The sequence below is a fragment of the Atta cephalotes genome (genome assembly GCF_000143395.1).
Source record: "Atta cephalotes unplaced genomic scaffold scaffold00011, whole genome shotgun sequence".
NCBI classification, from domain to species: Eukaryota; Metazoa; Arthropoda; class Insecta; order Hymenoptera; family Formicidae; genus Atta; species Atta cephalotes.
Window position 1 is genome coordinate 4,438,590 of NW_012130075.1, and position 26,343 is coordinate 4,464,932.

A 26,343-nucleotide genomic window follows, 5' to 3' on the forward strand; every position below is an offset into this window, starting at 1 on the left:
ATTAGAAACCGAAAACCAAAAATTAAAAAATTAAGGTAATACGTAATAAAAGACCATATGTATAAACACGTACGTATATATATATATATATATATATATATATATATATATATATATACTTTTTTTTCTTCATATCATAATTTATTTATTTTGAAACAATAATTAAATTTCGGTCGAAATCGAAAATCGAAATTTGATTTGTTGAGTCAATTTTGGTCGAAGAATATAAATAATTTTTCTTCATAAACATCATAATTATTGAAACAATAATTATACATATTAAAATTAATATTTATGAAGAAGAGCTTCATAGTGTCGTAACTGACACGTAAATGTTTGTTTTCAATTTCGGTAAAAATTTCGGTCGGACTCTAAATATAAATTAAAAAGCTAATGAACGAGTGTTATTGATTGAGTTCAGTAAAAAAAGTGGCTTTGCAACTATAAAATTCTTTAATATATTTGGTCTTGCCTTTAATTGTAAGGGGCTCTGCACAATAAAAAGAAGGGAATAGAGAACAGAGAATAAAAATTTCAATCTAATCAGAAATCATGTATTGTGGAATACATAGTTTTTAATAGATTGAAATTCTTTCTCTGTTCTCTGTTCCTTATTCCTTTTATTGTGCGGAGCCCCTAATTCTTCAGTAGAATCTAATAGTCTGTTTTCTGTTCCTGCACTAGACTGCACTAGCTTTCTCTTTCTCACTTTCAAATATCAAACATATACCTATCTTCAAGTTCTAAAAGTGTATACTAGTTATGTGTGTTCAGCTATAGAAAATAGACCTTAAATTGTGCATCCAATAATATTAAAGAATCTTCTTAAGTCTATTCTACAATGTGTTTTTTCCTATTTCTTGCTTTTTCCCCCTTTGCCATTTTATCGATAATTGTAATTCTTGCTACATGTTTCCTGTTTCTTCTAAAGTTTGTTAAAGCTTTTACAATGTGTTTTTTGTTTCCTATTTTTTACCTGTTGTTATTTTTTACATCTTGTCTTTGCTTCTTATCCGGTTTTTTGTTTTATATCGCTTGAGATAAAACAAACTTCGAAAAAACAATACGTAGCAAAAAATACAATTATTGATGCAATTGTTGATAAAACAATTACAAGGGAGAAAAAAGCAAAAAGTAAAAAACAAACAGGAAATAAAGAGCACATTTTAGAATAGATTTTACGATGTGTTCACGATGCTAGAAATGGTGTTCAAACAGAGAAAGCAGCTTTGCAACTGTTGTAAAACTTTTCAATATGATTGATTTATATACATTTAGATCTATAAGGAACCAAAAGCAAGAATAATCGTATTGAAGAGGCTTGTTCTTTTTAGCTGAGTACTTACCGTGGAATATGTCGAAATAAATTCCAATCGGGATTATTCCATTTTCTCTAGAAAACACAATAAGACTGATCTTTTTAGTTGAACTGGTGCAAAAGTTCAACTAAAAAGAACAGGTCTAATAGAAATCTAAGGAATAATTGAATAATTCCGATCGGAATCTATTCCGACTTGTTCCACTGAACTTCTTACATGGTTCATTTTTTTTCCTTTTCTCTCCACGTTGGAGCTGAAAGAAACAATCTAAGGCCGGTATTCATAGTCAAATCTTATATTCAAAACCATCTTAAGGGCTCCGCATAATAAAAGGAACAGAGAATAAAAATTTCAACCTATTAGAAACTGTGTATTCCACAATACTTGATTTCTGATAGATTGAAATTCTTATTCTCTGTTCTCTGTTCCTTTTATTTTGCGAAGCCTTTTACGAAATCATGAACCAATCAAAGGGCCTTAAGACATTACTTAGGCCTGTGCACATTATAAGGAATAAGAAATTAGGAATAAAGAATAAATAATTCTAATCGAGCAGAAATCGGATACATCGGAATACGTGGTTTCTGATAGGAAACGTTTATTCTTTATTAATTCTATTGTGCACAGAGCCTTAGGAAAGTCTTGAAATAAGAACGGATTATGAATACCGCCCTAAGAATTTTGCAACAATTACAAAGCTGTTTTCTCTGCTGAACACAGCCACTCTGTCCGAGATCTCGAATGAAGAATTGACCAATCGCAATTGGACATGTGATCGAATTGTTCGAATGTAATTTGATTCTTTCCCTCGATCTCGAATCGGTTTCTTTGCAAAAATTTCAAAGCTGTTTTTTCTGCCGAACGCAGTCATTTTTAGTTGCACTCTATCTTTTGTACTCGGAAGATTCGTTTAAGCGACAAAAAAAATAGGAAAGAGAAAAAAAATTGTAAAAGTGCACACGGCGCAGCTACAAAGAGCAGAGACCATATGCATCCCGGCTGTTACCATGGCGAGTTCGCGCGCAAGGACAAACATTTCGAAATCGGACTTAAAGTGCGCGCAGCAGCAGGCGCAGGCGCATGGCAGTCGGCGACGTAGCGCGAGAAAGATAATAATGTACGTGCGGGTGCGCGCGGGAGGCGGAAGAAGGGCAGAGAGAAAGAATGAGAACGAAAGGAAAAAGGAGAAAGAAAAGCGGAGGAGCGCGAACGTGGAATGACGGGAAACTTCACTCGGCGCGTTGCATAGCGGCATTGGGGGTCGGGGAGGGAACGAGTAGGAACGAAGGAGGGGGAACGTTAGAGACAGCAATGGCCGCTCCCGCGCGTATAAACATGTAGAATGACAGACCGTGACGATTTCGCAGGTCCGTCAGGACCCAGCGGCTGTCCCGAGAAAACGAGGACGTTCGGGCGATCGGGCTCGACGGCAAATGCCGGGCTCGGACGCCGTCCGTTCCGTGCGGAAGGCGAAATCGACGCGTTCGTCCTAGGATCCGGCCGGTCACGGTCTTGTCAACGTATGCCGCCATATTGGTTCGCGGGAATCGCCACTCGCCAGGTACGGCGCGGCGCGGCGCATGTAAAGTAAAGGGACGCACGGCGGCGTAGCACGAGTACACTCGAGGGATCAACTCACCCGTATTGTATACGTGTAGCTCGTCGACGATACCCTCATTTCCACCGCCGAAAACGACCATAAGATCCTTAATGGCGACCGCCCGGTGGCCATGCCTGGGTCGCGGCTGGGGCCCGGTCGGATTCGCGATCCGCTTCCACTTTAGCATGGGTGCCGCCATGATGACCGTCGATCACATCATTTTTTCATACCGTGCGGTACAACACCACTGGCACTACCAACGTCGTTTCCTCGTAGTTTGTTACTTGTCGTTCGCTGTGCCACTCGATTACTCTTTGCGCGACGCTCGGAGGATTTACACGGGCGTCCCCCCCTTTTATCACAGAAATCGCAGCCCGTCTGTCGTGACGGCACTGACGATAGTTGTCGACGGCTTCCGACGACAACAGTAATACTCAAGAGTCAACCCGAATTTTCGTTAAACTTACACTTTCTCGAGCCGTTCAAGTCGCACCGCTCTTGATGCTGCACGTCCCGATTCTAACCTCACTGAAAGTGCCGTTTCACAGCACGACCTCCTCCCGCGCGCACTCGTATTCGCTTTCGACGTTTCGAATGCCGTGCCGCGACGTCCGAACGTCCGGCGATCGGCTGTTTCACTCGTTCGTTGGCGCGCACCCGCCGCTCGCGGCTCACGTCTACCGTATTTGCAATCGGTGACAAAAACCGCAGGTCGCGAACCAACTCTAGGGGCGCCGAGACTCGCCGCTCCGAGAACAGTATACGTCCCAACGGCGCGCAACACGTACACACATACAGAAGAGATGACGCGCACCGTGTGTGTGCTTCGACGCGGAAGTATTCGTGTGCGTCCGTATTTACGTATACGCGGTGTTTACGGCCGTCGACAACGTGGAACGCTAGAGTGACGACTCGGCGCGCGCTACGACCCGGGTGGATACACGATTGCGACGCAAGATCCGCTCGTATCGCGAATCGAGACTATCGAGCTTCTTGAGACTCTCGAGACAATCGAAAATAATCGGCGAGATTCTCGAGAATGATCAGTGGTGGTGATAGTGGCGGCGGCGTCGTCGTCGTCGATCCCGGGGAGCCCGAGAGCGTTCTGTGTGCGCGCGCGCACCGCTCGCTCTCACTCTCACGTTTTCGTTCGCTGCCACCGCTACTGTACCCTCTCGCGGTGAAACCTGCGTCAAAACGAACGAAAAACGGCGCGGCAAGATATCACTGTAGGACGATCAAGCAACATTAAGCAAAGCGATGCGTATTCGCGAGCCGATGCTCTTGATGAGCGTAGACGTGATTATCGATCACCGGCGACAACGGATTCCGTTGTATTTATTAGGAAAACTGTCGGAATATTCGGTAGCTCGATGGCGCGCACAAGCGGCCTTCGCGGACCTCGTCCACCATTACACACAACGCGTCGGTGACGAGCAGTAACAAGCGCATTGCCAACCGATGCCGTTCTGCAGAATAATATAGGGAAACACTGTGTTCGAGCGATTAATCGATTTTTGAGGCTGCTTTCGTGATGGATCTTCGTTTCGATTAGTCCAATTTGAAGGTAAAAATTTGTCACTAGAATTATATTCCAAAATATCTTTTCCGAGGAAAATTTTACTCAAAATATATAGTACACGTAATGTATATTATAGCATGTAAAATAAAATCTTTCTCGGAGAAGACGTTTTGGAATGTAGCCTAGAGTAAGAACAAAAACTCAACCAATCAGGAGTTCAGAAAATTATGAAAATTGTCCAGAAAATTATTAAGAACTCTACGCACAAAATGAAAGAAATATTAGAAATAACAACAAATATTAAATATTAGAGTAATACAAAATTAAGAATGAAGATTGAACCATTGTACGTTACGTTTAATGTTTAATTTTATATTTCTCCTTTTACATCTCTAATATTTAATATTTCTTCTGTTGTGTGCAGAGTTCTTTAAATATATCAATGTACTACCTAATAAAATAATTGTATGTGAAGAAATTATTTAATTGCAAATTATTTCTAGAATAAAGACTTTTTGAAGGAATTCTAAATTTTATATAGATAATTAATCAATTTTTTATACACGTTGATAGATCAGATATTATAAACAAAATTTTACAGAAAGTAACATAGGTTTTGTTCCAATTCTTTACTTAATTTTGATTTTATACAATATATTATAAAATATCCCATATTTTCGCAATTGTTAACAAGATATTTTTTACTAAAAATCATTAAATATTGATTTTCAATAATTTTTTACTCAAATACTATTAATTTTACAGAAAAGCAAGAAACAAAAATTGTTTATTTTCTTCTCATAGAATTTTTTCAGAATTTTTTAATATCATATTTTCTCATGTTGATAAAAATAAGAAAATGCAGCACTGAAAAGTTAAAAAATTCTGAAAAAATCTTTAGAGTTCTATGAGAAGAAAATAAATAATAAAATTTTTGTCTCTTGCTGTAAAGTTGATATTTAAGAAAAAAATTATTGAAGATCAGTATTCGGCAATTTTTAGTAATTAATATCTTGTTAACTATTGCGAAAATTGCAAAATGATAGAAGACTTTTCGATTCAGTTTAATCGAATGAATGACGGGACGCTCTGTACATACCTATAAGGAATTTATCGTAACTTGGTAATATGATAGGAATTTGTAAGATTTTATTCGCAAACATTGCACTCTTTTTACATAAATATTTTAATTTTCTTATAAATCATCCTAGGTTGAGATATTTATCTCCGATAATGCATTATATTTTTAACATATTATAAAGCAAAATAATGCTGTAAATTAAAATAGAACTAAAAATATACAAAAGAAATTGTCACATTCAATTAATAGACAATATTTAGAAGTATGTTCAAGATTCAAATCTTACGGAATGCTAAAGTGCATCTACTTTTGTTAAAGCTAGAAATATTTCTTTTTTGATCTCTACTTTGAAATTATTAAAACTGTGTATCTTACAATTAAGAAAATCTGTAGATTTCTTGAAAGGAATATTTCAACATTCCTTTGATTGAATAAAAATTCATAAATTGATATCAGTATAAATGGAATATTAATGTTCTTTGCCTATCAATGCGACTTCGCATATTTTGCATACTGTATCTTTAAACTGTGGACTGTAGCTAGCACCACATAAGGGACATTTTACTTCCGGTTTTCCTTTGTAAATAGGTGTGAACGTGCTTGCGCACAATGAGAATGGATTGTGCTCGTCATATACTAATTTATGCTCGTCAACAGGATTCTTGTCACAAGACTGAAAAAAGAATAAATTAAATTAAATTAATTTATAAATATTAATTTACAATAAAAATGAAATTACCTGTAACAAAACTCGAATTTTTTGTGCAAGTTCTGGATTTGGTCCTAGTTCGAGTAATCTTCTTGCGAACGAAGCGGCGGTTTTGAAATTCTTTAATTTGTAGAACAAATTCACAGCTACTTGAAGAGTAAGAATCTGATGTACAGGTTGTAGATTACAATGCGTAAAATAAGCTGCCATTTCGCAAATCCTTTTCTGTTCTGCTAATGTAGCTCTTGGCAGACTTTTACGGTCAGTTTCCATCTTTAAGCCTAAAATGTACTCGCGACAAATCTGAATCAACTGTTGAGCTTCTGCAATATCTTGCTTAGAATCAACAACGAGTAATGGTACACTTAACAAGATACTCTGCAGCTTTTCTATCGCCTTGGCAAACTTGCCATTGGTTGTCAATTGATAGCATACTTGAAGACGCTGAACTAATTCAGTAAGATGTAATCCCACCGCAGGTAAACCTGTTTTCGATGTGGTATCTTTCCAGTTAGTATCCTTCCAATTTCTTTGAGGATATCCATATAGCGATGGTATACTAGGTAAACAAGCATATGATGTTCTGGAGCGAGAGTATGTATTTAAGAACAGAGATTGATAAGGTCCAAATTCCACAACTCCGACTTGATTATTCAATAGTCTGAAAGCGGATTCAAATGATCCAGCCAATATATGATCAACTACCAATTTAGAATTATTAACCCAATGCTGTGGTGGTGAAACTCCTTTAGTAGGTAGACATTCATAATTATTGCTTTCGTCAGAAGTCGCTGCAGCTTCGAGTTCTGGTGGAAGATCAACGTCCTCGACATCCCATCCAGGATTTTCTTCACCTTCTGGCACAATTTCCGTGTCTACGCCTTCTTCGTCATCTATACCAAGTTCTTCGTCATTGCCCCATCCTTCAGGGGTTGCTTCACCATTGTCTTCCAGAGCAAGAGCAGCAGCTACTTGAGTCCTGCTGCGAGACATCATTGCGCCTTCGAAAAAGCCTTTAGAAACAGTCAACAACGGCCAGTTGTTCTCAGCTTGTTGAATAGGTACAGGTGGACGAAGATATGTGGCACCTTTCTCTAGCGCAGAAAGTTCCTCGCTCATCGATTCATACTCGCCATCATCGTCTTCATTTGATATTCCGTGAATTTTTTCAGTAACATATGCCAATGATGCTTGTCCAGAGTTCTGTGGACAGTAATTTATACATAATTTTTACGCAATGTAAAACATACTTATTTATATATTTTAATTGTAATTAATAATCACAATTAATGAAGAGTTTTGTTCTCATTATACAGGGTGTCTGATAATTAATGATAAAACTCTCGCATAGCGGCAGAATGGATTAAAGTGAGTCGAAAAGTCTTCCATCATTTTGCAATTTTTGCAATAGTTAACAAAATATTAATTTTTAAAAATCGCTAATATTGATTTTCAATAACTTTTTACTCAAATACTATCTTTTAAATACTATCAACTTTACAGAAAAACAAAAATTATTTATTTTCTTCTCATAAAGTCCTGAGAATTTTTTTTTCAGAATTTTTTCAGAATTTTTTAATACCGTATTTTCTCATGTTGGTAAAAATACTTGTATGTATGTATGAATACTTGTATGTATGTAAGAAAATGCAGTAACAAAAAGTTATGATAGAAGAAGTGATAAATAATTCTGAAAAAATTCTTAGAAATATTCTTCTCTGTTAGAAGAAAATAAACAATTTTTGTCTCTTGGTGTTTTTCTATAAAGTTGATAGTATTTGAATAAAAAATTATTGAAGATCAATATTCGATAATCTTATTAACTATTACGAAAATTGCAAAATACTAAAGAACTTTCGACTCAGTTTAGTCCATTCTGCCGCTATGCGAGTTTTATCGTTAATTATCAAACATTCTATAATATATATAAAAAATTAGTGATTAATAGATATATATAATATACCCGCAAAATCTTAGCTCGTTCGTAAATGTCTCCAAGAAGTAAACTTCCTTGATATTGACCAGATACATCTTTCCGAATTTCTGCGATTTTTATCATTTTGCGTAGCTTTTCCAAGTTACCAGTAATTAAATAAAGGAAAGCCAATTTCTCGAAGTTCTTGGTTCTTTGATAGCACATTTCCACAACTTGATGATTGCCTTGCAGTAAAGCCGTTTGCGCCAAACTCTCCCAGCATGATTTTTGATCGAGCGATCTTGCTGCTTCCAATGCGACTTCAATATTTCCACATTCAAGCGCAAGACCGAATCTGGTCTTTTCATCTTTCACAAAATGAAGAGCCACTTCTGGATATCCCTTTTGCTGCAAGTACGCTATAATCGATTGTCCAATAAGATTTGCGTTGCGAACCATATGTAAAACTTCCTCGTATTTCCTGTTAATTAATGCTAGCTTGAATTTGTATTCCGTTGAATCTATTCGGAGAATCCTCGGCTTACATTCTCGATCCAAGCAATAAACTTGATTGCCTTTTACTCTCGTAACATATATCGGTAAATCTAACGTACGAATGATGCCGTAATCACCATTGCTGATTGCGTATTTAATATGATTGCTGGTCGTGTAAATAAATACGCCGGAATCGTCCCAAGCGCCGGACTTTACTCTAGTATTTTCGTGTATGCAACAGAGAGATTCCAACCGACGATTACAAATGTTAACGGTATGTTTGGCCAGCAGTGCAACATGAGACATGTCGCTGGACCATACAACGTATCTACACTTGGCGATTTTTTCTTCTGCCAATGTTCTCTTCTGTTGTACATCAAACAGTGTTACTTGTTCCGGATCACGCAAAAGCAACATACCAGTACCGGCATAAAATATTTCATCACAATTTGGAATTTGTACTTTCTTCGTGACTTCGTTCTTTAAGTTCTTGATAACTAACTAAAAAAAGGAAAATCGATTATTAAATTATATGAATTATAAAAATATTATATAATAAGAAATATAATGAAAAGTGATAAAGTATCAAAAATTATACATAGAAGTAAAAGAGCGTAAACATGATAAGAATGTATATAAGATTTTCATTTAATTGAAATAAATTAATTGAAATAAAATAATTTAATTACAGAATTTCAAATATTTTAAAATCCGTATAAAAATATCATGTGAAATATATTTATCTTACCGAATATGCTCTATCTAATACAGCGAATCGATTTCTCGCAACCCAAATGGCAGTAACACCGGATGCCCGTTTCGTATCAGCATCCGTGCTCGAATCTCCCTCGCGTGGTATCATATACAAATCATAAGTACTATTCTCAATATTCGAGGGCGATCTTGTACATATTAAAACACTATTTTCCGCCTGATTGTACGACATGCTGTAAGGTGGAGTTTTTCCTCCGCCGCGTATTTGCATCACCGATGTGTCTTTTGACGTGGTGAAATCTAGCTTTCGAAGAAAACGATCTTTCACATAATATAGAAGATTTCCGCAAACTGCATATGCGGGACGTTCTCTCTCAAGTTTGAAAATTATCATTCCAGAATCGTGACCAGCGGCAAAAAGATTAAGCGTTGGATGTGCGGCAAGAACCCAGAATCTCTCATGTTCCCTTCTAAACGTATGCAAACATGTGCGTTTCGTCATATCCCAAACTCTAATACTCTTATCTTCTGAATTGGAAAGAATGAGGTCCTGTCTAGGATGAAAGAGTACACAGGATACATTATTGTAATGTCCGCGACATGTGTCTACCTCCCAAGCCTTGGCATCATTCATTCGCCACATTTTGATCTGCCGATCATCAGCTCCGGAGACAATAAGAGGCAATGTTCCGTGAAAGCATGCCCAGTTTACGCCTCTGTCATGACCTTCCAAAACATACTTCACTACTGCATCGGCTTGACCGAATAAATCGGTCGCTCCTGGATTCTTCAGATGATCTTCGAGACCTCCCGGACCTGGTGCCACGTTCTTCTTGCGTAATCCTGCAATTGCATTCGTTCGATTATTGTCAGGCAGAATCATTTGCCTGTCAATAATTAAGTAATTGTAAAATTTTCTCTTTGAATTCTGTAATTAGTTGTATTGATGAATATATAAATAATGAAAAAATATAAATTACATATAAATTTATTAAAATCTCTCATGAAATAAAAAGTTTAAGAGAAGTTTTTTAGATCAATTTTTATTTTAATAAAGTCTAAAACTTTCAACAATGTGTATGAGAAATAATTTCTGCACGAACCGGAAATATCCCAAACGCGGACCGTTTGATCCAATGAAGCTGACACGATGATATCCTCTGTGGGATGAAATTGGGCACACATTACATAATGGTTGTGTCCAGTCAGTACACAAATGCAAGTGCGACTTTGCCAGTTCCAGATTCGAATAGTCTGATCATCTGAAGCACTGAGGATCCAAGGATATTCTTGATGGAACATTGTGGTCCTAATATAATCCAGGTGACCCAAAAGGGTGAAGATACATCTTCGTTGTTTGTAATTCCAAACTTTGATCTTATAATCGTCGCCACCAGAAACAAATAATGGCTGCTGATTGTGAAAACATATGCCTCGAACGGGTCCGTCATGTTCATCGAATTTGTCGAGCAGGGCGCACATACGGTAATCCCATAGTTGGATAACGCCATTATGTAAACTGTAATTTATTTATGAATGTAAAAATTTTTATTGATTTCATTTTTTTGCATTTATGTAAGAAATATAGTAATTATTTTGTATAATTAAATATAGGACATAAAATGTATTACATTCATATATTTTTTATTTTATTTTTATAATTGATATGAATATATTTGATATTTAAATATGACGAACTATATATACATATGTATGTATATACACACAAATATTTATTTTGTAAATGTTTATTTCATTCTTATAATAATCTTTTATACATGCAAATGTATTTTATTTGTGTATAAATATATGGTATCAATTACGAAACTACTTATTAGTTTACACGCTATACATATTATTCTTTTCAATCGAATCATATGAGGAACGTTTATAAGTGCCCTCGATTGCGAAAACCGGCGGTTCGCATGATTTTTTTCTGGGCATACAATTACAAAATGAAGCATAAATAGAGGTCATTCGGAAACTGGATTTCGGGCCTACACCTCCATACAGGGTGTCCCAATAACATAATGAAAACAATACGAAAGTAAAAATCAAGAATATTACTTATTTATAGATTCTTATACAAATTTCATTATTTCTTTACTAATTTAATTTTTTCTTGTAATTCAAATATAAAAAAAGCCATAATCAAGATATTCTTGAAATTTAATGTGGATCTTTGTAATTTACATTTGGTCGCCTTATATCTCGTATACATATATTAAAAGACAAGTATTGTAGATTTGTTAATTTAATATTTTAATTTGTGTGTGAATACCCAAAAAATGCACAATCATTTTTTATTCCTCCCATCTATCAATAATCTTTTTAATATACGCATAAATATTAAACATTTACTATAAGTTCATTCATCATCACTTACTATAAGTCATTCGTTCATAAATATACATATATCTAATAAAGAGATTAGAAATGCTTAATTTGTCACATTAATCTGCTTTTCTGAATAATTCATTATATCTTGGTTACACTCATTACTTCAAAACTAGAGTCCGATCGAAATTTCGATTTCGATCAGTTTCGATAAAAAAATTATAGTTTCGATTTGATTTCGGTCGAAATTAAGATAAAATTTTGGTAAGTAAACTATACAAATTGCAACATGTTGACGAGCATTCGAAAAACTTCATCTTTTATCGGCGCTAATTGCGCCAAACCATGCTGGCACTATTTCTTTCTTTCATCATCCTTTTTTTGTTCGTCAAATCGCCATATGTTTAGTGTCTGAAATTCTTTATAACTTATAAAAAATTTTTATAATTTAAGAAATAATAAGACATATTAATAAAATCTTATTTTTGAAAAATACATAAATTTCATATATTTTGACAATTTCCAATGACTCTCTAAAAATAACATAGTGTTTGTAAGATTCATCCAATTTCAGTTTCGGCCGACATTGAATAAAAACCGAATATTAATTTTCAATTTCGACGGCAGATAAAAAAGTGGTTTCGGTCGGACTTTATTCAAAACATAATTAGTTTAAATTATATATAATTTAATATTATAACTATAATATTATTATTATAGTTATAATAATAATATTATATATAATATAATATTATTATTATAATTATTATTACTAATATTTAATTATATATAAATTATATATAATATATTTTATATTTTAAATTTATGTTATAAATATTATAACTATAACAAACATAATTTTACCATTTAATTATAAAATATTTTTATAAAACATATTTTAATATTATTATTAAAGAAAGCAAATATATTACATAAATATATTCATATGTAATTTTGTAGCAATTTAATAAATCTTTTTATATAAAATGCATCAATAGCCATGAGAATAATTTATTCTTTGAAACTAAACAATTTTTACAAAACGCATAATACATAATCCAAAATATGCGAAAAATTATCTGAGATTCGATCTGCATGCACTACATTTCGACGAATCCAACGATAATCGAGGGACAGGATTCATATCCCCTTAGGACATTTTTACAGAATCAGGTCATCAGAAACAGAGATGTACGAAACATGAGAGTGGTGGGGATGTTAAATGTGGTGTTGGAGCGTGTATATAGAGATCACATCATTACATATCTTGGTAGTTCACTTTTTAATTTCATTAAGGTCACATCCTTTTGTACAAAACAAATCTTTGACAATGGTGCTTTTCCAGTTTTTTACCACTGCTATTGTAAGTACGCATTTGCATTTAAATGAAAAATTTATATATACTATTATATATTTCAAAATGTTTGATATTCATTTTAATTCTTAAATGTCTTTTCGGTATGGCGTACTCGACTTTTATTCAATACTTTTTCTATTACTTATAATTTTTTTTTATTTCTATTACTTATAATTTTTTTTTATTAAGATACATACATTTGCTTCGTACTCTTATAATTCTTAATCTGGTGTTTCGATAAAAAAAAATGTACAATATGTTCATTTTTATGAAAATTATAAGCAATTGAATTAGATGGGTAACGCCACATTATAGTGTGTTGTTCCTGTGATTTAAGAGTTTAATAATTTCATTTTAAATACTTTAATAAATTTAAGGCTTTGTGCACGTATTTATGAATTATATAATTTATAAATTTTGTACCGGTAATTAATTATTAATATAATTCGTAACTTTATATTAAAGAAAAAAAAATTTTTTTTCACTTTTTCAGCTCTTGTTAAATTTAACGTCAGTGAAAACATATTCTGTTCCATACCAGAACATTCAACTAGCATTTTCCATCACGCCAAAATTGATGTATACATCTGAATCTAATCCTACTTTCAGTGGATATTCCTATACAACTCAAGATTTTAATGGTGGTGAAAGTAAAGTTGTTTTTACAACTGGTGCTGATTCTATGAACAGATTAAAGAATGAAATAAATTTAATGAAGATATCGGAAGGATATTCACAAAAAGAGAAAGACCAAGAGAATATAAAATCTTTAGAACAATCTGAATCCATAAAAGCTGAAGAAAATAAAAACAAACAAATTCTTGATTCAAATATTGAAGTTCTTAATGAGAAAAAGAAATTTTCAAAAAATCCTGAAGCAGATAATCTTATTGGACTTCAATCGAATCTTCAACAAGTTTCCTTTATAGATGTATCTTATCCTGCATTTAGAGAACATTTATTAAACTTACATCCAGAGATTTCAAGATATCAAATATCAAATGTAATACAGAACCAATATTATCCTTACAATCTCTACACTCGCTTACAACTGCCTTTAAATAATTTTGATTTTTATAATCCTACTGTACCATTATTTTATCAAGCAGCAACAGTTATTTCTGATAGTAATTCCAAATCAACATCTATGGCTACTGAAAATACAAAAACATCTGCGGAATCATATATTGCTAAAAACTCGCAAACTATCAATTCTGAATCTAACTCAGTAAAATCTCATATAATATCAAGATTTAATTTAGAATCAACAACAAATGCAATCGAAGAAACATCTGCTACTTCCATAAAGAAACTTGAAGCTACATCTGAAAAAATTGGAGAAGAAATTACAACTAGTGAGTCTACAGTAACATCTCAGAAATCTGTTGAAGAAATTACAGATAAAAAAGCGAATAGTACCGAGTTTACGGAAACGAGTCTTCTGACAGAAAAATCAAATACTGCAATATAAGAAATGTACAAGATATATGAAACATTCCCCAACTAAAATATATATCTATATACTCTATTTTGTGTATTACATTTATAATAGGCTTTTTAATAAAACGTTACAAAATTTCCTGCATTTATAAATGAATCTTTTAATATTTAATGTTTATCAAATTATGGATAAATCTTCTTCATCTTAACAGTAAGATAAAAATAATTTACGAATTTACAAATTAATCTCTTTTATACAATTTTATTAGTATCTGTATTCAAATTGTTGAAAGTACTGTGCATTAAATAAAAGGTTATGTCTATCAATATGCAATTACAAATTCATGCCAATATTTATCAAATAATTTTCTAATACAGCAAATAATTGTGATGAAACTTTTACAAACAGATAAATATTTAATTAGTAAAATGTCCAAACGTCAAGAAATTAATTTAAAGAAGACCTGTCACTTTACCTTGCAAGCACCCATGGACGTTTCGGATGAAAGGACAAGCCCTTCACTCGAGCAGACTTCGTCTCGAACTTCGTCAACATCTCACTTTAGCTAATTGTTTGAGATACGACGTAATTAATTAAACATCACCCTCCCGAAATTCTTTAAACTTTTGACACGACAGGAGACACGTCACTATATAATCACAAACTATAATATCGATATAAAACATAGATGTGATTCGTACTTTATTTTTCTCTAATTTTTATTCTAGTTACATTCTAGTTACAAAGTAAAATTCTCTAGAAATACGGATGCATTTTCGAAACATTTGATTGGTTGTCCAAAGTGCTCGTCGCCATATTTGTATCACTAGCCAAGAAATTGGAAACACATCGATGAGTTGCACGCGGTGCGTTCTGATTGGCTACGCCATAATGTAGCAAACACGTTGTCGTCTGGTCCGCCTAACCTTGGACATCAATCTGTCAGACGTTTCAAATGAAACTATTCGGAGCAATTATGATTTAGTCTGAGATAGAATAAACGTTCGGAAATCCGTTCGCTTCTTATTCTCCGAGAATAAAACAAATATTTCCCTCTGTGCTTCCTCTTTGTAATTTTTTTTGTAAATATATTGTAGTCGTGTCGATAGCCGGTACGCTATAATGCGAGTGTCGACTAACATTGTTTTTCTTAGCATTTTTGTGATTCTATCGATTTGCATGAGCAGCATCCAATGCGAGAAAGGAAAACTGGGTGAGGAAGAACTCAAGTCTCAAAAATTTCCACCCTGCGCAGCGTGCAAAGTACTTATCAATAGTTTCAAAAAGGTAATCAGATTCTTAATTTTGAAGTATCTAATAAGTTATACAAAGTCTTTTTGTAAGTTAAAACTATCAAAAGTTAAAACTATTAAAAGAAACGTAACATACAGTTGTATTATGTTATTTAGATACATTTTAGGATATTCTATAATAACTCTTTCATAAATTATAATTATTTTGTAGGGTTTAGAAAAGACAAGCCGTGGAAAGTTTGAAGGCGGAGACAGCGCTTGGGAAAAGGATAAGTTAGGCTCATATTCAAGAAGTGAAATACGATTGATCGAGATACAAGAGAACTTATGTAAAGACATTGAGCATGGTCAGGTGCAGTGTCAATCTTTAGCTGAAGAATTAGAAAGTCAGATAGAGGAATGGTGGTTTAAGCATCAAGATACTCATCTAGATATATATGATTATATCTGTATTGAAAAGACAAAGCATTGTTGTCCAAAAGATCATTATGGTCCAAATTGTACACAGTGTCCAGGATATCCAGATAACATCTGCAATAATAATGGCAAATGTAAAGGAGCTGGCACGAGAAAGGGAAATGGTAGCTGCTTCTGTGAAAAAGGATATATTGGAGATATCTGTTCAGAATGTGCTCCAGGATATTATGAATCTTACAAAGACGAAAAAACTTTACTATGTTCTGCATGCCATGCAGCGTGTGATGGACTTTGCAGAGGTGCTGGTCCAAAGGATTGTGAGAAATGTACTGCTGGATGGCACATGATTGAAGACAAAGGATGTTTTGACATCAATGAATGTTTAAAAGACGATATTTGTCCTAGCAATCAATTTTGTGTTAATAAAGAAGGAAACTATGCTTGTTTGGGTATATATGTTTCCTATTTTTACTAAATTATTTATTTTTGTAATATGAATATATAAAAACTTGAAATCTTTTTAGCTTGTGACAAAGCTTGTAATGATTGCACCGGTGATGGGCCAGACATGTGCATCAGATGCACTGAAGGTTATCATAAACAGGATAATTTATGTATAAGTAAGTACAATATTATAAAGAACAATATAATATAATATATTTTAAATGTATATTTATAATTTATATTAATTTAGATTCAGATCTTCTTGGCCGCAAGAAACAAGAAAATCTGGCGAGATATCTGACATATTTCGGACTTTGTGTGGCAACATGCATCATTTTGCAGCGTAACGTTTATGTTGCAAGCGTTATTGGTTTATTGGTTGCAATGTATATATCTGTCTCAGAATATATGATTGCACATAGCAATGTCCAGGATACGACGACAAATATGGATATTCTAGGATCAACTTAAATAGAAACCCAATTTAAATTCTCTATAAAGTCATTTCATTGTGTTACATCAGGATAGAGTCATTATCCATATGTAAAATAGATCATATTAAAATTAATATATAATTAATTTTAATATGACCTATTTTCGATTGACCTGATATTTTTAATTAATTATAAAATATCAAATAAAATAAAAATATCAGAGTTTTACTTTTTATTAATATCTATATATTTGCTTTATATAATTGTTTAATTTTTATTTAGATATCAAATTATTTTAGAAATTATATGGTCAGTTTTTCTTATGTATCAAAGTCTGTAATTTAAGTTTCTTGTTCAATATCTTTATTACTGCATATACATTAGATCATTGTAAATATAATATCTCAATGTAGAAAAGAAAGGAGATATTACATAAGGAGATATTACAGATTTAAAATAAGTATATCATAAATTATAAAATACACAACATATTACCATTTTTATACTCATAAAAAATTCAAATAACTTTTTGACTCGGTTTTTTATTATCTGGTTAACTTGTGATTAAACTTAACTTGATGTTTCACTTAATGGACTTCATCCATGACATCATGAATGAAGTTTATTGGATAAAATATCATGTTAAGCCTAACTATAAGTTAACCAGATAATAAAAAACCGGGCTTTTCCTACTTACAGATTCTGACAACTAATAATATATTGTCGATTTCAAGAAGAAAACATAACAATATTGTTAATAATTAATATTAAATGCAAATTTCTATTTCATGTTTATATTTTTTAAATTGTATTTTATTTAATTAGTATATCGAATATTATGAAATTTAATTACATTGCATATAAGAAAATGTGAGAAAATTATACAATATATATATCTTTACAAAAATTTATGTTAACAATTATTTAAAATTAAAAAAATATATTGTATATTATACATTTAATATACAATATTATTTGAATACATACATCATTATATATTAACAATTAAAATTCAGTATAGCAAATATATTACTTTTAATAAAATTATTTTATTTTCATTTCCTTCCTGTGTTATACAAATTTTAAAATACAATAGTATTATAAAAATTAACAAGTAAAATTAATTATATTAAATAATTCTAGTTACATGAGCACAGATTTGAATCATTTAACTCGAGTAATAAAAACAATGTTATATTTCATATATATATATATATATATATATATATATATATATATATATGTATATATATAAAAGTCATATATTCACTGTTCTGATTAAATATGCAAATAATTTTTCACATTAAAATGTTTTATTTATGAAATATATTGTATTAATATCCTATAGATTACAAAATGTAGAGCATATATTAATTATAAAAATTCTGTCAAAATTGCCCATTATGGGACACTAGATGGTCAACTGTCATAACTCTTTCTCATAATTAAATATAGTTTACTCTTACTGAAGTACACAATCTTTATATATACACATATATATTTTTACCTTATATCTGATTTTTTGAAATATTTAAAAATTCTTAAACTACTGAAGTCTAAAATAATTCCTTTTCTTCTGTCTCTGTAAATGTGCATATCGTATCCTATACTTCACAGTATTATCAAAAACGTTACATCCTGAAATAAAGTTTCTTAATTTGCCACTGGTTAAACTGGAAAATATTTCTCGTAATTAAATTTTGACATAATTTCTTTATATATTCCGCGTTATAATCACATATTTATTTTCAAAAATAAGCAATACTCAATATAACATTTTTAATTTTTTCAGGTACTTCTACTTGGAAAATATTATGTTTATCTAGTAAATTGGCACACTTTTTGTAATTTTTATCACGTTTCAAAATATATAATTAATTTTCTAATATCCTTTCTTTAATGATAAAACAGAATTTTAAAACAGAAAGTTAAAATATTGGGTTGTCCGAAAAGTTCGTGCCGACTAAGATTTAAATTTTAGTATTTATTAAATTATTTATTAAATTAAAATTTTCTGCGTCAATTGCGTTTCAATTTTCCTTCAACATCGGCACGAACTTTCCCCAACCCAATATAAAATATGAAATTCTATTATAAATAATAAACAATTCTAATAAAATAATAAAGACTATACCCAGTGAGAAATGTGTAACAATGAAATCGACATTGAATCGACATCGATTCCATCGTCATTTCTTATTGAATATAATTTAAGAATATATAATTTAAGTTATAAATATATATAACATACCTATATAAATTGTATACAAAAAGATTAAATAAGAAATACAGATTATATAAATACGCTTTTAAACAATATTATAAAATATAAACTAATTTAAATGTATAAAAATTTTTTTATATTTGACCTCTCATTATAGATCAAACATTCTTGTTGCATGCACGATGCGCATGATATAGTTAGATGTATCGTTTTCTCCTGATTCTATAAAAGTATATATTGTGCATGATATAATAGCATTTTTTGTTGTTTAATATTCGATGAACAAGAATAAAATAATAAATCATACGTATCATGTATAAAAGGAAATTCTTTGTTGCACTGGATTTTTTTTCTCTTTTTTTTTAACTAGCGCCCCATTATATTGAAGTGTTAGCAAAAATATAGTTAAAAGATTGTCACTAGATGGCGAATCTCGAGAATAGTTACTCATATTTAAAATTTGACATGTTTCTTTTATATACGACACATTAACCATGTGTTACTATTAAACAATTTTATATCCATAATATTTAATATTTTTTGAAGTTGGATCGATTACTGTAAACGTTGCGCCAAAAATTAAATAATTTTCTTATAATTAAGTTTTGGATTGTCGAAGAATATTTTTTTATGGTTGATGTTTTTTAAAATTTTTTCTTTCGTAATAGCAATCATCGTGTAACTTTTTTTAGAACGAAAATATGAAAAGTGAAAATTTTTGGTTATGTGTATTTATAATATATATATATACATAAAAATTCTCACGTTCCGCTTTAAAGAAAAAGTTACATGATTGCTATCTATATATCTATAATTTCCTTTAATTATTATACCTATAACATTTTCGATTTGATTAAATTTATAAAATTTCATGATATACATAAGTTTTATGAAACTTTTCTAAACAGACCGAGACGCGTTGAAATCTAATTTTTTACAAATGCAATTATTTTTCACATGCGTTGATGCCTAAATTCCTTTCACTTTACTATTTTCGTTATCAGGAGAACTAACCATGCATCTCGAATGACCCAAGTAGGACGATTCACCATGAAATTTCACAAACACCCGCGCTCTAATGATTATTATATGAATACATAAAAAGCAGACAGTGTACTGCTCCACGGTCTAGAACACAAACATTCCTCGCTTTAAAACTTGCAACTTGTTCCCTTTATAAACATAATTTGTTGAGCCGATACCGTGCACGTCGTACGCGAGTGTCTATACCGACAGGTCGATAAAGACACACAGCTCGCGCAGGAGACAGAAACCTATCAAAAATATCATTTACCGACGCATTCTCAGTAAACGCGTCTATAGAACTCTCTCGTAATTAAACATCGTCAATTTCTACCGGTTCCTCGCCGATGCCTCAGGTTTAGACGTATCAACTCGTCTTATACCCACGACGCGATCTTTCCGATCGGTTAAACACCTTTAGACACCCGACAAAAACCTGAAATAAAAACATCTCGCCTGTCGCGCAGGTAGACCGGTTACTTTATATTTCACTGTAACTAATTTGTGACGATGACCTGCAGCCGCAGCTACAGCGCGTTGCGCTTCTCCCGCGCGTCCAAAGTTTACTTTATATTTACAAACGCGATCCGCTGCGTGTGCACCTATGCACCTCGCACGCGAATGTCACGTCGGAGGATTGCTAGACATAACTCGCGACGGAAATAGGAATTCGAATCGAGAAAAAGTCTTGAGTTGCAATCGTTGAAACGTCACGATTATACGCGGGTAACGACATCGATTTTCTCCTTTCCGTGCTTTCCGTCTTTCTTTCCTTTCGTTCGTCATTCTTTTCCATTTTTCCCTGTTCGAGTTTAGGACTATCTAACCGTATCGTTTCTCTTTTCTTTTCGTTACGTTCGGGCGTGTGAGGCTGTTAGCTATTGTCATTGGTCTGACTGTTTCTACCTGTATACATTCCGATTGTCGAGGGCGATTACCTGAAATGTTCAGATTTCTTATTGCAAGCTACCAGACATTTATCGCTCGGTGGCTAAAGTTGCGAATAGTTTCTTGCAATTAAATTTTCACATGTTTCCTTATATATACGTTCTACGTGAGTTTAACATCTTTTCTCATACAGCACAGATTTCTAAGGGACTCCGTAAAGATATTCTGGATGTCTTTAGGATGTTCCTTGGAAGTTTGTGTTGTAAGGATTTATATAAGCGATCATACTCAATATGATAAATGTTCGTCTTTATCGTAATTATTGACAATCACTAAAGATCTTTTGACTATATCATTTTAAAGATAAATTCGTTTTTAATGTGACAATTAGGAATAATCGACGCAGAGTGGACGTTTAGATTAATTATTAATTATTTATATAAATGTAGGTAGTATTACTATATATTGCAAATGTGTAATTATGCGATAATTGTTAATAGTGTATGTAATATAGAACATACACGTACGTAAGACAACTTAAGAAAGAGAATAGATACTAAAATTTATTTAATAATACGCTTAAATTTATTTGCATTAAAGTGTTTTGTAAAGGCGGCGATGTTCTAAAAAAATGCATTTTTTATCTAAAGCAGATTTATGCGAAACTTATTTTATCTACTATTTTAACCAACGTTTATGAGGTATATATCGTACGACTATCTGAACGGAACTTTTTAACTTGTCTCTAGAGGGCCAAGGAATTTGGGAGTTTCTTGTAGTTAAATTTCATCTATTTCCTTTTATATACGGCGTTACATGATTACCTCACAAGCAATACTCGATATAACGTTTAACTACGTTTAAATTTTTAGAGTGTAGTTTTATATCAAAAAACGTAAGACAGATTCAAAAATAATTGGTTTTAATATAGTAATTGATATTTGAGACAACAAAAAAGGATGTTTATATCAGAATTCAGAATTTATAGTGAGTCTTTCTAAATAAATGAGAGATGGCTCGAGATGTCTTATATGCGATTATTTTCATATGTATCGTTTAATCTAATTAAAATCTCTATTTTTACTTTATTATTTATCAAACTAAATGACATCTTGAACCATCCAAATAAAAGTTAGAATCTTTAAAATTCCAAGTATTAACTTTATGTTTGCATTATATTTTTTTTGAAATCATTTTAAACGATGCAATTGCTTATTTTACTAATTAGAAGAAAAACTTTTTCATTATCATTTATCAACTCTATTATCAATTTACAAGTTCAAAAATTCATTTACTGAATAAAAAATTTATATGTACTGTGAAAGAAAAAAAAGCAATCATAATTAGCATAGGAATCTCAGCTATTTTTAATATAAAAAAAGTTACAAAAAAAGGAGTTTTCTTCAATGCGGAATTTGTATCTAAAAACATTTTTTAGAAATCTTATTTTTTAAAGTTTTTAAAGTAGATTTTTTAAATGACTTTATATAACTTTTTATATTGCTTCTTCTTGTCAATAATTATTATTTTATGAGATAAATATATATATTAAAAAATAAATATTGTTAAAATAAAATATTTATAGTGATGTATACATATTTGTATACTTGTATATAATATATAATTTATATAGGAAGTAAAGCAAATTCGTTTTTACGTCACTAGATGGATGGAGATTGTATTATTTCCTCACATTTAAGATTCTGTATCTTTACTATATATTTTATGATAATTAACTGAAGCATATCAAATAACTTTATGTCCTAATACACATTTTTTGTAGGTTTTCGACATAAGAACTACATAAATGCAATATCTAAAATAAAATTTTCTTATTTAGCTTTAGAGTGAGTAATCTATTAATTATACATATGTATTATAATATATTTATATTTTTTTTTATATCATATTATATCTTTTGCGTATGGATGGAAAAATTTCTTATTAATAATAAAGGAACATTTTGTGCTAGAAAATGTTATGGAAAGATTTAAATATCTTAAATTTCATAGACTTCATAATTGAACTTTTCTAAATTAAATTTCAAATGCTGCATTACATTAGCATATAAATTAAATAATAATTTTAAAATAACATCATTTATTTAATGTCAAATTTTTTATTTTTCAATATTTACATTAATTGCATCTTTTGCAACTGTATTATTATATAAAAATTTCTCTTATCTCTTATCTTTCTACATAGATATAAAATTACATTTCAAATTTTTTATATCCATAATATATTTTTAAACATTTTTCAAAGAAAACTTTATTTATTTGATGGAGTTTAAGATACAATTTTTTTCAATATAAGGATAATATAACATGATATTCAATCGTTAGTATATCTATAATATCTATATATCAAGCAGAACAAGTCATGATACCCAGCTAACGCTAAACATTCATAGAAAGTTCGATTCATATTGGTTGCGTTCAGCAAAGAAAGCAGCTTTGCAACTGTTGTAAAATTCTTGAATATGATTGGTTTATCATATTATCATATTAAAGAATTTTACACATAACAAATGCAAAGCTGCTTTCTCTGCTGAACGCAGCCATTACCAATGTACTGAATATTCCGAAACAGTAAAAGAATCATCACGGAATGTGCAAATATTGATGAAATGTTCAGAATATTGTGTGAATACTTCTTGTACATTTCACGAAAAATGCGAGCGAACGAGCAGTATACACCTCCACCGACAGAGGATCACGGCGAAGGGCATTTACTCATAAACAAGAATCATCTGAGAGAGAATATAAGGAGCGCAGCACTTCGTCTGTGAAGTGATTCCTAAAATTGGGCTCCAAGATAAAAACACATGGAATGTATTTTTCAAAGTAAAATTTTGTTCTTAAAACTGATTCACGGATGACCTGACCTGGAATTTTAGGCAAAATTAAAATTTTGCGGAATATATATGAAACATTCTCGAAATAATTAATGACATACAAATGATATTTTTAACCGACATTTGAATGTTTCTTTTACATACGTAAATATTCGGAATATTTTGGAGTATTCTTGGAATGTTTTATTGGGATTTTAGGAATATTTTATGAATATCAGGAATATTTAACGTTTGCTAGGTAACGTCAAAATGACGTTAAAATAAATCGTAAATGATATTTTGGAGTATGTCATTTTATCATTTTGATATTAATGATTTGTTGTTCTGCTTGGATATGTTCAATATTTTCTTTGGAGAGTTGAATCTTGTATATGCATTACGATTACATATTACTATTGAGTCATAATATTTTCATTTAATGTTTCGATTATAATTTTAATTTTATGTTTATGATTTTATTAAGTTTATATTTAGGATTTTTAAATTATGGAAAAATCCTGAATATATAAATTTAATAGAATCATTATATATATATACATATATATATGAATATATATACATTATTCATACAATAACTGATTATTATATAAATGTAAAAAACTTTTATAAAAAAGCCTTTTATATATACATTTCTATTATAAATACTTACTTTAAATTGAATGTGTGATGATCTCATATTTAAACGTTTCATATATACAAATATTTACACATTGAAATATTTAAAGATATATATAGTGAAAAGAAGAAAAAATAAAAATACACAAAGTTAGACAACACAAATTTAAGAAAATAGATTTAAAAAATATTAGAATACAGATGAATCTAATGATATGAAAAGAATAATAGAAAAAAGGAGTTCTTTTAAATGAGAAATTTTAATATAATATTTAAAAACATCTTTTAAAAAAATCTTATTTTTTTCTTTTTAAAATAATTTTGATTCTCTAAATGAGTTTATATAATTTATTGTATCGTTTTTTCTTGTCAATAATTAATACTTTATGAATAAAATATGAATAAAAATATTATTTTAGATCGTAAATATGAGAAACATAATCGATAAACTAGAAATCTATACCGATCAAAGCTAAATCTTTAATGCTTTAAATAATTCAATATGAATGATACATACATACACTATATATTATGTACATGCACATGTACCATATTTGTAGTTTCGAACTGCGCGCCGAATTGGTTTTCCGGACTTATAAACGCAATATTAAAGTAATGCAATAATGTCACGAATTAAATTAAATTGAGCAATTTTTAATCATTCGATGCTCAATCAAGTATCATATTAAAAAGTATCATATTAAAAAGAGGTTAATTTACTAAAAAATCTGTAATAAATTTTAAAATATAAATATTAAAAAGTAAATATTTTAATGGAATACTTATTAGTAACATACATGTGTAATACACAATTTATAGGAGGTAAGACAATCAAAAATTCTTTTTTACTTCACTAGATAGATGGAAATTGTATTACTTTTTTACATTTAAGATTTACTATATATTTTGTGTCAACTAATTAAAATATATCAAACAACTTTTTGTCCATAATATACATTTTTTTGTACGTTTTTAAAAGAGTTACATAAACGCAATATCTAAAATAAAATTTTTCTTTTAGACTTCGAATGAATAATCTATTGATTATACATTGTATAATATACATTGTATAGTATATTATACATTGCGTATATATTCACATTTTTTTATATAAAATCTTTTTCGTTTGTATATAAACGAAAAAATTTTTTATTAATAATAAAAGTATTTTGTGCTAGGAAATGTCATTTTTATGGAAAGACTTAAATATTTTAAACATAGACTTCTTAATTAAACATTTATAAATTAAGTTTCAAATGTCGCATTACATTAGCGTGTTAATAAATAATAATTTTAAAATAATATAAAATGTTATTATTTGATTTCATCATTTTTTAAATGTTAATTTTTGGTTTTTTAATAATAGTTGCTTAGTTTACTATTATTATATGAAAATTTAATCTTTCTACATAAACAATAAATTGCAATTACTTATATATTTATTAGTATTAGAAAAATTTAAGATTTTTACGAATAAGGAAGCATCAAATATCGATCGAGACTAGAGTTTGTGATAATGATGAAATATCGATCGAGACTAGAGCTTGTGATAATTCTAATAATGGAATTTATATAAAAATATTACTAGATAATAACCTCGATAGTATTTGAATCGATAGTATTCGCGAAATTCTTAAATTTTTGCAATAATATCAAATATTATAAATAATTATGATTTTTTGTCTACGTAGAAAAATT

General features: G+C 30.7%; 4 protein-coding genes across 4 annotated transcripts in view; 2 read left to right on the forward strand and 2 right to left on the reverse strand.

Moving 5' to 3' along the window:
• The window catches only part of LOC105617068 (host cell factor 1), a 9,418-nt gene extending 6,300 nt beyond the window's left edge, over positions 1 to 3,118 (reverse strand). Inside the window, exon 1 of the mRNA XM_012198646.1 lies at positions 2,959 to 3,118. Coding sequence (XP_012054036.1) covers positions 2,959 to 3,118 — 160 coding nt within the window. The remainder of the gene's footprint in view (positions 1 to 2,958) is intronic.
• A 2,873-nt stretch (positions 3,119 to 5,991) lies between these two features.
• LOC105617070 (coatomer subunit alpha) lies at positions 5,992 to 15,045 on the reverse strand. Its single transcript, XM_012198649.1, has 6 exons — positions 14,966 to 15,045; positions 10,459 to 10,874; positions 9,390 to 10,198; positions 8,195 to 9,142; positions 6,262 to 7,434; positions 5,992 to 6,195 (listed from the first exon to the last, which is right to left on the reverse strand). Exons 1-6 carry the CDS (start codon positions 15,043 to 15,045, stop codon positions 5,992 to 5,994), a joined length of 3,630 nt encoding a protein of 1,209 aa, XP_012054039.1.
• Positions 13,023 to 14,520, forward strand: LOC105617069. The gene is made up of 2 exons (XM_012198648.1): positions 13,023 to 13,055; positions 13,543 to 14,520. The coding sequence occupies exons 1-2, from the start codon at positions 13,023 to 13,025 to the stop codon at positions 14,518 to 14,520; spliced, it is 1,011 nt and encodes a 336-aa protein (XP_012054038.1).
• Positions 15,046 to 15,612: 567 nt separating the features above from the next.
• Positions 15,613 to 17,075, forward strand: LOC105617145 (cysteine-rich with EGF-like domain protein 2). Its single transcript, XM_012198718.1, has 4 exons — positions 15,613 to 15,777; positions 15,955 to 16,609; positions 16,685 to 16,780; positions 16,855 to 17,075. Exons 1-4 carry the CDS (start codon positions 15,613 to 15,615, stop codon positions 17,073 to 17,075), a joined length of 1,137 nt encoding a protein of 378 aa, XP_012054108.1.
• The last annotated feature ends 9,268 nt before the right edge of the window (positions 17,076 to 26,343 follow it).

Bases quoted from the DNA above. Each gene is read 5' to 3' on its own strand.
- LOC105617069 (XM_012198648.1), top strand. From the start codon at position 13,023: ATGGTGCTTTTCCAGTTTTTTACCACTGCTATT. The intron at 13,056-13,542 runs GTAAGTACGCAT...TCACTTTTTCAG, and splicing joins AGTTTTTTACCACTGCTATT to CTCTTGTTAAATTTAACGTC.
- LOC105617070 (XM_012198649.1), bottom strand. From the start codon at position 15,045: ATGTTGACGAAGTTCGAGACGAAGTCTGCTCGAGTGAAGGGCTTGTCC. The intron at 10,875-14,965 runs GTAAAGTGACAG...AATAAATTACAG, and splicing joins CGTCCATGGGTGCTTGCAAG to TTTACATAATGGCGTTATCC. The intron at 10,199-10,458 runs GTTCGTGCAGAA...ATGCAATTGCAG, and splicing joins CCGCGTTTGGGATATTTCCG to GATTACGCAAGAAGAACGTG.
- LOC105617145 (XM_012198718.1), top strand. From the start codon at position 15,613: ATGCGAGTGTCGACTAACATTGTTTTTCTTAGCATTTTTGTGATTCTA. The intron at 15,778-15,954 runs GTAATCAGATTC...ATTATTTTGTAG, and splicing joins TTATCAATAGTTTCAAAAAG to GGTTTAGAAAAGACAAGCCG. The intron at 16,781-16,854 runs GTAAGTACAATA...ATATTAATTTAG, and splicing joins ACAGGATAATTTATGTATAA to ATTCAGATCTTCTTGGCCGC.